The following is a 14,825-nucleotide window of genomic DNA, read 5'->3' on the forward strand; positions in this document are numbered from 1 at the left end:
TGCCCTCTGGCAGCCTGGCAAGAGTGGAGGGAGTACCAAAAAAGATGCACAATGCTGGTTTTTTTGTTGTTGTTTTTTTTTCCAAATTTAATACACACTAGAACAAACCACAAGAGCGGGTGCTGCTAGCCCAGAACTATACTCACCTCAATACCACCCAGGAACCCCAAAGCGCAGAGGCCAGGTGGCTCCAGAGTTCCTGCGGAGGCCCAAGCACCCGGAACCCTCTACATCTCCTGAGCTCCCCATCTGGCCCTCAGTCTAGACTCAGCCATTCCCTACAAGTCTCTTCCTGGATGCAAGCCCCTCCCTTCTCTGGGTCCCAGGATTTCATCCCTCTCACTCAGGCAGGGGACAGAGGCAGAAAGGTTCCTGGCCCTCAGGTCGGGCTGTCCTGGATAAGCTGGGTGCTGACCCAGGTGGAAAACGTTGCAGGAGGGCTGTGAGGGCAGGTCAAGCCCCCACACACTCCACGTAGTTGGCGGGGTACAGGCCAATTCGGCCACTCTGCAGCTGGCCCTGGCACCAGCCTTGCTCATCTTCCTCGCTCATCTTCAGCAGCTCCTCCCCTAGGGGAAAAGGGATTGGTCACTGCCAATTGCCCTGGCTGTCCTTCCCCCAACCCCACCCCCTGTCTCCGGCCCTTGTCCCTGCAACTGGGTCAAGGACTGATCAGGAGGGGGCAGTGCAAAAGCCCAGCTGAAAGAGACATGGTTCAGCCAGAGGGGGTGGGAGTCAGCTAGCTGCCGAACCCAGACCCGGAAGGCAGCCCCAAGGACTCCTAGGAACTGGATCCAGATGGCCTTGAGAATCTAAGACCTGGATCTTGAGAAGTGGGTGTTTAGCTTCCCTGTCTCAGAATCCTGTTCAGGATTATAACAGCGACTGATTGGAATACCTAAAATGGGGCTACAACGTGCCCAATAAAGGACTGTAAGGGGGACCTAATGCCTGGAAAGGTACAGGAGAGGGGTCCCAGGGTACCTGCTCTGAAGCTCAGCTCATCAGCTTCCTGGCCAGCATAATCGTAGAGTGCCCGCACCCGTACCCCAGTGGCAGTCTTCCGGGGACTCTCCTCATCTGACCAGTCCTCATCCTGTCTGCTGCTAAAGGAGGCAGAAGGGGGGTCAGGCTCAGGGGGCCGAAAGACCATATAGAGAGCCAGGACTCAGGGGCAAGGGCTTACCCCATGGAAGAACCTTGGGGAAGGCCACAAAGGGAGGTGTCCCCCTGTGCCATCCATGACTCTGTGCTCAGGGGTGAGTCTCACCACATGGAACAGATGTGAGGAGGAGGTTGAGATGAAACATGGGAATGTCTGACAAATCGAAACCACTATGAAAACTTGTAGTATCATGACTAAGTAAGCCCTAAGAGCCCTGAGGGTGTAACAGTTAAAGCACTAAGCTACTACCGTGGTGTGGCACTGCGGGTAATGTACTGGACTGCAAGGTCAGTTTGAACTGCAAAGTCAGCAGTGCCAGTTCACCAGCTGCTCCTCGAAAACCCTAAACAGGATCGCTATGAGTTAAAACCGACTTGATGGCACTTAAAAGCAACAGTTTTTGTTGTTGTTGTCGTTATGTGCCGTGGAGTCGGTTCCGACTCATAGCAACCCTTACAGGGTTTCCAAGGCTGTAAATCTTTATGGGAGCAGAAAGCCTCATCTTTCTCCGTGGAACAGCTGGTAGTTTTGAACTGCTGACCTTACTGTTCGCAGCCCAATTCGTAACCACTACGCTACCAGAGTACCCAAAAGGTTGGTGGCTGAAACTCACCCAGCAGCCCTGCAGGAGGAAGTCCTGGCAATCTGCTCCCATAGAGGTGACAGCCCAGAAACCCTAAGGAGTCGTTCTACTCAGTCACATGGGGTCACTCACTAGGAGGCACAATCGACTCGATGGCACTCATGAAGCAGGTCCAAAGCTTCCTGGAACCACTTTTTAACCCCCTTCAAGTCCTGGTGGCACTGTAGGATAAGAACTAGACTGCTAACTGCAAGGTTAGCAGTTCAAACCCACCCGCTGCTCTGTGGGAGAAAGATGAGGCTGTCTGTCCCTATAAAGATTTACAGTCTCAGAAACCCTATACAAGGTCACTATGAGTCAGAATCAACTTAACAGCAGTGGGTTTGGTATCAGTGGGTCAGACAAGTAGCAAATGAAGCGAAGGAGATAGAGAAAAGGAGGGTAAGGCAGAGTTGTTTCCTTCCCACAGCCAGGCTCCTGGCTCTTACCCTAGGGACCCCGGGGACTGGGGTGGGGGTGCAGCACCATCTCTTGTGGGCATGATGCTGGTCAGAGTAACCTCATCAGGGCTCCGGCCACCCTTCTCCTTCCGGCTTATTATCCTCTGTGTGTCCAAGGACCATTCCTTCAGGGACAATGCTTACGGTCAGGCTGGGCTGAAGGCTCTGGCAGCAGCCAGGGTCATCCACACCAACCCTCACCAGAGCCCAGGAGGAATCCACATCAGCCCAAGCCCTGGCTTCCCTCCTGAGGCCCAGGCTGAGCCCAGTGGGAGCCCCCACTCCCGGCCCAGGCAGCCTGGAACACATGCCTCAAACTGTGGCCAGTTCATAGCCATGCCAGGCCCGTGGGTACTGCGCCACCAGCGTAGGTCCTCGTCATCACTGGCTGCCTCCACACCCTGGCGCAGATCACGATGCAGCTCTTGAAACCTATGGCCCAAGGTACAGCCTTCAGTTCGGGGCCCCTGGGCCCTAACACCCCCAATCCCATTCAGTCTCCACACCTGTCACTGCTGGAGAGATCCAGGTGCTGGTGGAGAGTGAGCAGGGTTTCCCTGAAGAAGAGCAGCCGCTGGCGCTCAGCGGCCTGGCAAGCCTCGAAGGCCTGTTCCATGTCCTCCATGTAGCGTGGGGTGTAGCGATGCAGCTCAGCCAACGTCTGCTCATAATGGGTTTTTGTCTGGGTGAGAAGGGAAGAGGCAGGGTGAGGAGAAGACCTTCTTCCACCCAGGACCCCACCAGCATTTACTGGACTCAACCCCAGGGGCAGTTAGCCCTAAGACCCGGCTCCTGCCCTCAAGGTCTGGTGAGAGTAAGACTGGGTCACCCTAGGGGTAGAGATGGAAGAACTCTGCAATGGCTTTCTGGAAGAGGTAGAAATGGAGCAGCACCTCAGAGGAGGGGGCAGATTTGGATGTGCAGAGTTGGTAGAGAGGGCACTCTAGGCTGAGTAAGCAATGTGAGCACCTCGTCCCATGTGGAACCTGTGAAAGGAGAGGTGCACGGGGGGTTCCAAAGTGGGGTCCTCCTCAATTGCTAAAATCATCCTATAACTTGAATTCCGTTTGTCTCCACCTTTTTTCAGGTTCTTCCTTTAAAAAATAGTCTGGAGAGAAGGTGGCAGGTGAAGTTTAAAGCAATATGAGGACTGATGTTGAACTTACACAAAATATCCAGAAGACACAATGTCCAGAGACCTACATTTATTCATGGTTATCAGGGGTGGCAAGAGGGACGGGGAAGAGGGGCTCACTGCTCAGGGGATGCTGAGCTTCTGTTAAGGGGGATGGAAATTTGAGCAATGGGTAGTGGTAATGGATGAACAGCAAGATGAACATGGTTAATGTCACCGAATTGTACACGTACAAAATGGTGAACTGGCAAATGTTTTGCTCCATATGTATTTGTTGTTGTTGTTAGTGTCGTCCAGTCTGTTCCGGCTCATAGTGACCCTATATAGGGTTTCTGAGGAGCAGCTGGTGGGTTTGAACCAAAAACCCTGCAGTTAGCATCCTAGTGCTTATCCTATAGTACCACACCAGAATATATACATGTACCCCAACTGAAAAAAAGAAAACATCTGTCTTGAACAATAAGTTCTTCTAAATATTATCTATATGGACTCAACAAAGGCCCTCTAGTAACACAGTAGGTTAGGAGTCAGGCTGCTAACTGTAAGATCAGCAGTTGAAAACTACTGAAAAAGATGAGGCTTTCTGTTCCTGTAAAGATTTACAGCGCCAGAAATCCTTCACAGGGTTACTATGAATAAGAACTGGCTCCAATCACATAACCATCACCACCATGTGACATTAACAAGGTCGGCAGTTCAATCCCCTGTAAGAGAGAAAGATGAGGTTTTCTGCTCCTGCAAAGATCTGCAGCCTCAGAAACCCTATTGAGCGTTACTGAGTCAGAATCAAATCAATGACACTTAACAACAAAAGCATATGGGATCAACAGTCCTGGTGGCACTGTGAGTTAGGGCTACTAATGGAAAGGTTGTCAGTTCAAGCCCACTAGTCACTCCATAGGAGAAAAATGAGACTCTCTTATCTGTTCCCATAAAGATTTACAGTCTCGGAACCTCTCGCTATATAGAGTTGCTATAAGTCAGAATCAACTTGGTGGCAGTGGGTTTGGTTTGGGGTATTTGGGATAAAATTGACAACAGCAACTAGATTCGATAGGAAATTTAAGAGACAGCGAGTTTATGTTTATTGTTAAGTGCCGTCAAGTTGGTTCCGACTCATAGTGACGCTATACATGGTTTTTAAGGAGCGGCTGATGAGTTTGAAACACCAGCCTTGTGGTTCAAACTGACCTTCCTTTCCATGCTTTATCCCACAGCACCACACCAGAACAGCAACTGGATTAGACAGGAAATTTAAGAAACCGTGAGTTTATGTTCATCGGGGAGGAACCAGTCAGGAAAGGAAAGTAAGAGTGTAATCAGTGTCCCTGAAGTGTATCTGTAGAAACTGTAGAATCGATTTATGTCCTGCTGTGTATATTCCCAACAATAACAGCAGCAAATAAAGTCAAATTTCAAAATAATTAAATAAGGAGCCTTGGTCATGTCTCCAGTTAAGCACTCCACTGCTAACTGAAAGGTCAATACTTGAACAAGCTTAACCAGCGGTTCTGCAAGCCAATGAATGACCTAGCTTCAGGAAGGATGACAGTCTAGAAAACCCTTTAGAGCAGTTCTACTCAGTCACGTGGGGTTACGGGGAGGTAGAATCTACCCAGTGGTGGTGGTGGTGGTGGTGGTGGTGGTGTATGCTATGGAGTTGGTTCTGTCTCACAGCAGCCTTGTGTAGGATTTTCAAGGCTGTAAATCTTTATGGAAGCAGAAAGCCTCATCGTTATCCCCCGGAGCAGCTGACAGTTTCAAAGCGCTGACTTTGAGTTTAGCAGCCCAACTCGTAACCATTCCCCTACCAGAGCTCCTTACTCAATGGTATCCAACAACAAACATTTAAAACCAAATGAAAAAAATGCTAGGGATTGGAAAAACAGCACTGGTGGTACAGTGGGTTAAGTGTGGGTGCTAATGGAAAGGTGGGTGGTTCGAGCTCAACAACCACTCTACAGGAGAACAATGAGGTCGTCCGCTCCCATAAGGATTTACAGCCTCGAAAACCCTGTGGAATAGCTCTGCTCTGTCCTATAAGGTCACTGAGTTAGAATCGAACCGATGGCAGGGGTAACTGGGTGGGGCCTGGCCTGAGTCAACTTAGTATACCTTCTCAGCCTCCTTGGTGCAGCGTTCCACCCGCTCTTGAAGTTTGCGCAGCTGCTCCTGGGAGACAGCACTGTCTGCCTTGGAGTGGCTCTCCCGAGTCTGGGCTGTCTTCTCATCCTTCCGGGCTGTGTGGTAGCTCTTCTTTGAAGCCTCAACCTGGCAGGCATGGGGATGACTCTGGGCCCTGGACGCCATTCCCTGAACCCTTTTAGCCCCATGCCCACCAGGAAGGGGCCTCCTCTGATGCTCGCCCCACCCAAGCTTACCTCCTTCAGCCGCTTGAGCCAGGGCTTCTGGGCCTTGCGGAAGCTGTCCTCAGCAGCCCGACTCTCTCGGAAGCCGCCCAGTACAGGCCTATGGAAGGCCCCCCGCTGCCAGGTGCGTATCTGCTCGCTGTCCGGCCCCTGCAGCTTCTCCCGTACCTCCAGGTGCAGCTCACTCAACCGCTCGGCCGCTGTGAAGAAGGCCTGCCAGGCCTTCTCGAGTGTGCCATACTGGGGACCTAAAGAGATGGATGGGTTGGGCCGGGCTAGGGGCAGCACCCTAAAGGTGTTCACCCCTCTCATCAGTTGCTCACACTCTGGGTACCTGGGGGGCGGGGGGAGGATGCAGGTGAATAGCAATGACGTGAACTGCTGCTAACTGAATGCTGACTCTGAGTCTTGACATATGAGTGTTCACAGAATGCTTCCAACAACTAAGATGCGCTCAGTCATAATCAACATTTAATGGACAAAAAATGAGGCCCAGAGAAGTGAAATTCACTGGTAGCCCGACAGCCGCAAGTGGAGCTGGGACGCAAATCAAGGCTTCAAACCGGTTCAGTCATAGTCCATGAACTGGAACCAGAACAGAATGGGTAAAATCCTAGGTTAACGCTGATGTGGGTTACTGGCCTATGGCCTGGACTGTGGGAAGTGATACATGCTCACCACAGTTAGCCGCCATCTTTGAGTGGGGCATTGTGGTTCCTGACTCTGCAGGACAAGAGGCAATACCCTTGTTTTCTAAGAGGGAAATTAAGTTTCTAGCAGGGTGTTGACTCATCATTTTCCCCCTTCCTGTTATTGTTCCAGTTCATCCACATTTCACAAATTCAGGTCTGTTCCAGTTTTACTCCACTGGCCATGACTGGACTGGGCAGAACCAGTTTGAAGACCGGATTCAAACCCAAGTCTGGTGCATAAACCACTACACTGCTACCTCTGAGGAAAGAACCAGTGCCTACCCTTCAGGAAGGCAGCTTGTTAGAGCACAAAGATCTCAGGCCACTTGCCACAGGCTCTGCTGCCTGACCTTAGGCAAGTCACTTAACCTCCTTGCGCTTCAGGTTTTTCCTCTATAAATAGGCTGAACAGGATCATCTCCCTAAGAGCTATTGCTATGGAGGTGATTAGGCTCATAGCTACCCTGTAGACCAGAGAACTGCCCCACACGGGTTCTAAGACTTCAATCTTTACAAAAGTACACAGCCGCATTTTTCACCCATGGAGTAGCTGGTGGGTTCAAACCACCAACCTTTCAGTTAGTAGCTGAGTGCATTAACCACTCTACCAGCAGGTCTCCTCAGCTCCACCATGCTGTTGTGTTAAGTGTCGTTGAGTCAGTTCCGACTCATAGCAACCTTATATGGGGTTTCTGAAGAGTAGCTGGTAGGTTTGAAGCACTATCCTTATGGTTAGCAGTCCAGTGCTTATCTTACAGTGCCACATGTTCCCTTTCTGTCAATCTTGACTCATAGTGACCCCATGTGTGTCAGAGTAGAACTGTGCTTCCTAAGGTTTCAATGGTTGCTTCTTTTGGCCATAAATTCCTAGGCCTTTCTTTCAGGGTGCCTGGGGGTAGACTCAAATCTCCAATCTTTCAATCAGCAGCATAACGCATTAACCATTTGCACCTCCCAGGGACTCAACAGCATTGTTGTTGTTAAGTGCCTTCGAGTAGATTCCAACCCATAGCGACCCTGTATAGGGTTTCCAAGGAGCAGCTGATGAGCTTGATCCGCCAACCTTGAGGTTCAAGCCACCTTTGCAGTCCAGCACATTAACCCACAGCGCCACACCAGAGACCCCACAGCATTGTTAGAAATATCAGAGTAACTCAGGAAGGTACCTGACAAACTAGGAGAAACAATGGTGAGGAGAACCAGAAGGCTCTTCCCTCTTTAAAGGGAAGGAGGTTTGTGAAGCCTCAAACTTTCCACAAAAGCTGCCCTGGTATCCTCACCCTCAGTGACCCTCTGCACCCACCAGACCCGGCACAGGCTCACCCTTCTCCACGGCACCCCTCCACTTGCGGGCCCAATCAGCCAGCTGCTGAGCATAGGCCTTTTCGATGCGGGCGCGCTCCTGAAAGCAACTGACCAGGTCTCCACACAGCCGATGCCCATCCTCCACCCGCTGTACTGTACGTCTGTAGTTGCCAGCCTGGGACAGATACAAGAGAGGCATCACCACCGGGGAGAAGCCCTCTGGTGGGTTGACATTTAGCCCTTACCCTAGAGAGATGGCTCCGCCTAAAGAGTAGCACAGCCCCCTGGCCCCAGCTGCTCACCTCCCAGAAACTGCCCCCTAGGGCCTCCCCTCCAGCGTCTTCCTCAGAAGCCATGGTGTCCCCGCAGCACGGAATGGTGGAAGATTTGAGGCTGTAGGGGGCAGAGAGGGAAACTGAGCATATGCTTTTGGGGATAGAAACAGACCCTCTCTCATCCCAGCATCATAATCCCCATAAGCCAAGGAACTATCAGAGCCAGGACTTGGCAAGGGGGCTAGAGGTCCCCAGGTGGAGCAGGATAGGGGAATGGATGGCAATTTCAAAACGCTTTCTCTAGCCCAGGGCCTATCCTTCCCTTCCCCACCTCCCAACAACACGTACCTGGGGCCTAAAGATCACTATGGGGGTCCCTTGGGCGTCCAACTCTCCAAGTTGCCACTGTGACTATGTCTGTAAGCTGACAGAAGCAAAGCAGAGGGTGATGGCAGGGGCTTGGCCATCCAGGGCGGTGCCTGGCTCCCCAGATAGAGCAGCTGCTGTCGAGAAGCGCCAGATTCCAGACCGGAGGATGCCAGTCCGGTCACACAATCCAGCCAGGCATTAGGTGGCAGGCAGGGGTGGTTGTGGGCAGAGGTCCCCACTCCCCAGACTGCAGATGAATAAAGAGGGCTCGTGCCCACATTGGGAGGCCCTGTCTCCTTTCCTTGAACAGCAGGATAAACGACCCTGCTACCAGACTGAGGCAAGGCTGAGGGGACACAGACACATCCTAACAGCTCTCTGTGCCAGAAGAGCAGAAAGAGCCAGGGCCCGAGAGACCGGGGTCCTGCTTTAGGGAGGAAGTTCGGACAAGAGAATTTTACTGTCTCAGCACCTTCCTAGATGGAAATCCCTCAACCTGATCCGCTTCCATTCCAAGGTTTGCGTGAAGTTCAAGCCAGGTGAACAAGAAATATGAGGGACTAGCCAAGACATTCCTCCAACCCCACAACATTCACTGAGATTCTGCAGGGCTCCGGGGTAACAAGCCTCAAGCAGCCACAGAGAGGCCGGATGGGGGAGGCAGACAGGTGATCAGCCAGTTAGAACAATGTTCTCCAGAACTGCAAAGAAGGGCAAGGTGAATTCCAACAGCCAAGTCACCCACACCGGGCCCAGAGCCCAGGGGACACAGAGGCACAGGGCTACTCCCCTCCTGCCTCTAGGCAGAGTCTCAGCTGTGTCCAGCACAACTCCCAGCCCCTAGAAGGAAAATCCTTCCTCTGAACAAGTCCAAGGTCCAAGGGACACAGCCGAGCCTGGGAGGGCAGTGTGTGCCTACTGTCCCCAAAGTAGGGGTCGGTCACAGTAACCCGACTCCAAACTGAAGAGCCCATATTCATTCATCAAAACTCCAATTGAGGAACCTTCCTCACAGCCTGTACCTCTGCCCCTCTGTCCTCTCTGTTCCCATAGCCCAAGTAACCCCACTGTCACAGCACATATCCCATTGGATTGTGACTCACAGGACAGGATCTGTCCCTAGTCATTGACAGAGAGTCCCTCGGGAGTCTGATTTGTGTTTTCCTAGGCACTGGAAGTAGTAAAGGAACCCTGGTGGAGCAATGGTTAAAGCACTCGGCTGCCAAACAAACGATCAGTGGTTTGAACCCACCATCTGCTCCAAAGGGAAAGATGTGACTGTGTACTTCCATAAAGATTTGTTGTTGTTAAGTGCTACTGAGCTGGTCCTGACTCATAGAGACTCTGTATAGGATTTCTGAGGAGTGGCTGGTGGGTTTAAACCACTAACTGATCCTACAGTACCACACCAGGACTCCACTGTAGAGATGTCCCGCCTTGGAAACCCTATGGGGCAGTTCTCCCTGTAAGGTCTTTATGAACTGAAATCGGTTTCATAGCAATGGATTTGGGGAAACTGTCATTGCCAGTTGAATGTATGAAGTCCACCTGAACAAATGAAGTCCACCTGACGAGTAAAAAAATCCTGCTAGCTGGCTGGAGCAGTTGTGAAGAAGCTTGGCCTGATGGTGCTTCTACCCACCTGCTGGCAGGAAGGTGGCCTCAGGCCTCCCTAGAGCCCCAGTGGAGGATGCAGGGAACGTCCCCAGCTCTCCACCTGACTTCATCTGTGTCTGTCCCACTTGCCCACACAGGACTTGCCAACCAGATGGAGAGATACAGAACTGCAGCCTGGCTCACAGGCCCTCTGGAACTGACCCTGCCAGACATCAAGGGACTGGGCCCCTGCAGGCTTCAGTCTCCATGCTACCCGCTCCCGGGAGAGCTGCCCCCAACCCGTTCCCACTCTCTGGTCCCAGAACAGAGCAAGCTGTGTGTGCTGGGCTGGCATTGCTCCCTCCGGCCTTGGAGAGCAAACACAAGCCCCAGCCCCAGGCACAGCCAGGCCTCCCAGCCCCACCTGATCCAGCAACACCACCTCCTCCAAGGAGGGTCAGCACCCTGTGTCTCCTGCCTACTTCAGGGGCCCCACATGGGCCCCCCAGTATACACTCTACCACAGGCAAAGGAGCTCTGGTAGCGTAGCGCAAGGTCAGCAGTTCGAAACTATTCAGCTGTTCCCCGGGAGAAAGATGAGGCTTTCTGCTCCCATAAAGATTTACAGCCTTGGAAACCCTGTACAGAGTCGCTATGAGTTGGAACCGACTCCACAGCACGTAACCACCACCACAGGCAAAAAACTCAGAGAGCAGATCAAAACACACCTTCCCATTATTGGGGGCTAGCACCTACTGGTTAGAAGTCTTGGGGGGGCTTGCAGGGGTGTCTCCACAGCTGCCAGGACTAAGGTAGAAAGTCTTGGGGTTCAGGGAAGAACACCCCCTCCCTACCTGAGACCTTAAGGTACCCTCACCCAGGCAGTCCCGGCCTTTTTCCAGAAGCTGGGGGCATGCCTCTGGGAGGGTGCCCGCCGTCCTGTCCTGCCCTGCCCATCCCTCCGTCCTGAGTCAGAGGCTGCTGCGCCCAAGGGCCTCTTCCCCCAGCAGCCCCTCCCTTCCAGCCCGGAGCCCTGGGATTTGAGGACACAGGGAGGGGGCAGTCTGTGGCCTCTGAGAAGGGCAATGAAGCTAGAGGGGCTGGAACCCGCCGACCGAGTGGCCAGAGAGGCTGGGGGAGGGGGCGGCGATGGCAAAGGGGAGGAGGCAGGACCGGGGAGGGGCAAAACAAAGGGGCACTTTAGGAAACCCAACCTGCCGGCTGAGGTGCCTGCTCGCCTATGACGCATTCCAAAGCCGAAACCTCCACGCCAAACCTCGGGGCCACTGGCTGCCAGTCGCCGGCCTCAGTCCCTGGTGGCGGCGCCCCTCTTTCAGCCCCTCCCCGCCAGCCCCGCGCGACGCTATTCGGAGCCGACGGGGCCCACGCGGAGCGGCCGGGCCAGGCCTCGTCATGGAGGCTCCGGGCTTCTCGGCCAAACTTGTTGAACTTGGTCTCGGCGGGGGTGGGGCCGGCCGGTCACCGCTGGGGGAGGGGAAAGGAGGGGGCGCCCCCGGCCTGGGCCGGCCCCGCCGGGGATTCCAGATGGTGGCCTGGGGCGCGGCCCGAGAACCAGGGCTGCTGGAGGGGTGCGAGGGGATGCCGGGAAGCGAGGTCCCTTCGGAAGCCCTAGAAACCGGCCCCCAACTCCCGTGCTTAACCCTCCAGCCCCGACGCCCCATCCCAGGCCGACTGGAAGACTGGTGGGGTTTGCTGTGCCGCGAACGAGACGCCCTGCGCTCCTTGGCAGCCCTTCCCGTCCCGCTCCGAGCCGGGGGGCCCGAGGCTCCCTGCCTGGAGTCGTTCCCACTGCCAACTTCAGGGGCCGGAGAAGGCAGCTCGGGCCGTGATTCCTGCCACCGCCGCCTGCGCGTCCCCTGTCCGGGCCACACTTACCGCGTCCTCCCTAGGCGCCTTGAGCGGGTGGGGGTCTGGCCACGCTCCGACCGGTGTCCTAGCGCTCCCGGGCCCTGCCTGCTGCCTCCCGGAGCGCGCCGGGCCCTCCCCCGGGAAGCCCGCCCCCAGCCCCGCCCTCTCATCGCCGCGCGGCCCCCACCCCCCAGCCGGCGGACTGGGTGTAGGGGCTGATCGCATCACCGCTGCCCGAGGCACAGAGGGGTCTCAGGCTTTCGGACTTGGCTCCCGAGTGCTAATCGGCACGACCGACTCCCTAGGGTGGCGCCGCGCGGTTGCGGGAGTCCGATTTCGACTTTGCCCTGTCCTGGCCTTTTCAGCGCCTGGAATCCTCGTGGACGCCAGGAGGGACCGGGTCTTTACCAGCACCCCAAGGGTTTGGGGAAAACCCTGCCTTATATTTTTCGCTAAGCACAGGTTTCTTAGTCGTTAACTCGTGTGACTAAGAAATCACAACCACCATATGGCAAGCTAACTATGATTCCCATTGTATAGATGTGGAAACTGAAGCTCAGATCCCTTCAGAGGCTTCCCCAAGATCTCCATTGGGAAAGTGAAGTGCCGGGACTCCTAAGCCATACCATTTCTGTGCACAGCCCTCCCTGCCAATCTAGGGCGCATTCTGAGACCTGGACACACACGAGGTGGGGGTAGGGCAAAAAGCGTGAGTTCGTCCCTTCCCTGCTGCACCCACCTCCCCGACGCTCTTCCCAGATTTTATACCTCGATCCATTCTTAAATCCTGTCTCCCCTCCACCCACTTTTTGTCAGTCACCAGGCTTGGCAGCTTTTTCCAGATCACCACGATGGCACCCCACCCTAAATAAATCCCTTCTTCCTCACCTCCTCTCCCCCCACCCGGGATTTTTCCAAGTCTGCTCGTCTGTTATTTATATCCACTGGAGCGGTCCAAGAATGTTCCGAAGCTGACCTAATCGCCACCTGCTCTGTCTCTCCACCCTCCAGCTCCCTCCTGGGCCTGGTGGGCCGGCGAGGTCGGTCGCCCAAGGGTGCTCAGCGGGTCGCGGGCTGTGCAAATTGGCTCCTGCTAAGGGGTGGGGGGCGACCGCGCTCTGGGACGCCTAGGGACCGCGGTGTTCTCTCTCCAGCACGTACTCTTCCTCCCCACCCGCTCCCTCCAGCTCCCTGAGGAGTGTGAGTCCGTGTTCTAAGATTGTTAACAGACAGCTTTAAAAATAGCAAAATTATGTTGTTTCTAAATCTGGGAGGAATCACTGGTGCGTCTCTGTGCAGATGAGTACAAGGGGGACCAGCGATGAGTGAGTGAGAATTTGAGGTGGTCATGTTAGTTTCAGCGGGCTGACTTGCTAGGCAGTCCTAGCGGATAGATGAAACTGCCTGCCTATGCCTAAAATGGCTATGGGTCAGGGATGCCTCTGTCCCTCTGGGACCTCTGGCCTGAGTAGCCCTGTGTGGCAAACCACACCTGAGTAGTGGATCTCAGTTTGGTCATTACGGGGTATGTACCCCGCAGGATGTGGCTTCTGAAACCAGTTTCAACACCCACTTTGTTGGGGCTTGGACAAGTCCTTTCTTTCTCTATCTGTTTCTACCTCGTCCATAAAACATGACAGGTGACCTGGCCAACCTCATACTGGGCCAAGCGCCCCAGCTAATTAACAACAGTAAAACAACTGCCAAGAGAGCAGCCAGGGAAATGCTAATGATGGTCATAGTGTTGTGTATTATTTAAAATCAGTTAACATCCCACCTAGCGCCTGGAGGCCTTTAGGCACCTAGACAGAAAGTGTGAAAACACAAGAATGAAATTAATTACAGGAACCGCTTATTAAAACTCCATTAAAAATAAAGGTGGCCGGCAGGATGGAGAATAAGGGAAGTCAGGCTGGAGAGAAACACTTAGAAAACACTCTTCATTGGATCACTAAGAGAAGAGGATGCTGAGTAGAAAACATCTGGCTTTCTTTGGGTTCAAATCTGGAAGCAGAAAGCAGAAATGTTGTAGCTGATCTTAATGGCCCCTAAGGTAGTATAGAGAGAAAAAACCCACAGCAAAATGGGCTCCTTCAAACATGATACAGGGGGACTCAGTTCCATAGTCTTGGGGGACATCATGGTCAGTCGACATAACAGTCCACAAACACAATGCCCTACATCCTATACGAGAGGTCATCTAAGGTGCAATTATTGGTCTCTCCTTGTGCAGAGAGTGATCAAAATTGAAGATGCTTGTAAACAATTAGAATATCAGTCTCCACAACCCTGAGAGTAAGTCAAGTAGATGGTACCTAACTATATCTTGCAACTGCTCTGAAAGGGATTACATTAGAAGGTCCTGGATAGAGTGGGAGACAAAGTGAAACAAAACTCAAAATCATAAAAAAGACAGGCTTACTAGTCAAATAGAGATTGGTGGAACCTGGAGACAGACCATGGCCTTTGGTCACCCTTCCCATCTAGAAATGAACTCAGCCCCATTACTCAATTTTTAGCAATAGACAGGTCTATACTGTTGTTCTTAAGTGCCATTGAGTTGGTTCTGACTCATAGTGACCCTATATAGGACTTCTGAGGAGCAACTGGTGGGTTTGAACCACCAGCCTTATGGTTAGCAGTCCAATGTTTATCCTACAGCTCCAGACCAGGACTCCAGAAAGGGTAGAAGGGGAACAATCACTCTAGAGAAGTATACACACCTTAGAACAATGAATCATTTGAGATCAAAAGGGCAGCAAACTTCAAAAGGGTTCAAAAAGGAAGACTGGAAACAGAAAACACAAGGAGGAAATGGGATAAGTGATGTTGCCTACTTTTGAGAATAATCAACCATTTGAGATGAAAAGGGCAGCATTTGCTCACCGAGAATGATCAGAAGGCAGGATGGGATAGGATAGCAGGAGAAATGGAAAGAGCAAACTCAGGGAGGAAGTGGAGAGAGTG

The 14,825-nt window shown here is 53.1% G+C and overlaps 1 protein-coding gene across 1 annotated transcript; it reads right to left on the bottom strand.

Annotated features, from left to right (window-relative positions):
* Positions 1-55: 55 nt before the first annotated feature.
* LOC102836579 (protein kinase C and casein kinase II substrate protein 3-like) lies at positions 56-11,997 on the bottom strand. Its single transcript, XM_006865071.1, has 11 exons — positions 11,886-11,997; positions 8,373-8,441; positions 8,052-8,142; positions 7,768-7,924; positions 5,765-6,000; positions 5,499-5,654; positions 2,755-2,930; positions 2,560-2,680; positions 2,237-2,373; positions 985-1,106; positions 56-569 (listed from the first exon to the last, which is right to left on the bottom strand). Exons 3-11 carry the CDS (start codon positions 8,103-8,105, stop codon positions 454-456), a joined length of 1,275 nt encoding a protein of 424 aa, XP_006865133.1. The 5' UTR covers positions 8,106-8,142; positions 8,373-8,441; positions 11,886-11,997; the 3' UTR covers positions 56-453.
* Between the last annotated feature and the right edge of the window lie 2,828 nt (positions 11,998-14,825).

Source organism: Chrysochloris asiatica, unplaced genomic scaffold, assembly GCF_000296735.1.
Source record: "Chrysochloris asiatica unplaced genomic scaffold, ChrAsi1.0 scaffold00075, whole genome shotgun sequence".
Classification (NCBI taxonomy): domain Eukaryota; kingdom Metazoa; phylum Chordata; class Mammalia; order Afrosoricida; family Chrysochloridae; genus Chrysochloris; species Chrysochloris asiatica.

Bases quoted from the DNA above. Each gene is read 5' to 3' on its own strand.
- LOC102836579 (XM_006865071.1), bottom strand. From the start codon at position 8,105: ATGGCTTCTGAGGAAGACGCTGGAGGGGAGGCCCTAGGGGGCAGTTTC. The intron at 7,925-8,051 runs GTGAGCAGCTGG...TATCTGTCCCAG, and splicing joins TAGGGGGCAGTTTCTGGGAG to GCTGGCAACTACAGACGTAC. The intron at 6,001-7,767 runs GTGAGCCTGTGC...CCATCTCTTTAG, and splicing joins GAGGGGTGCCGTGGAGAAGG to GTCCCCAGTATGGCACACTC.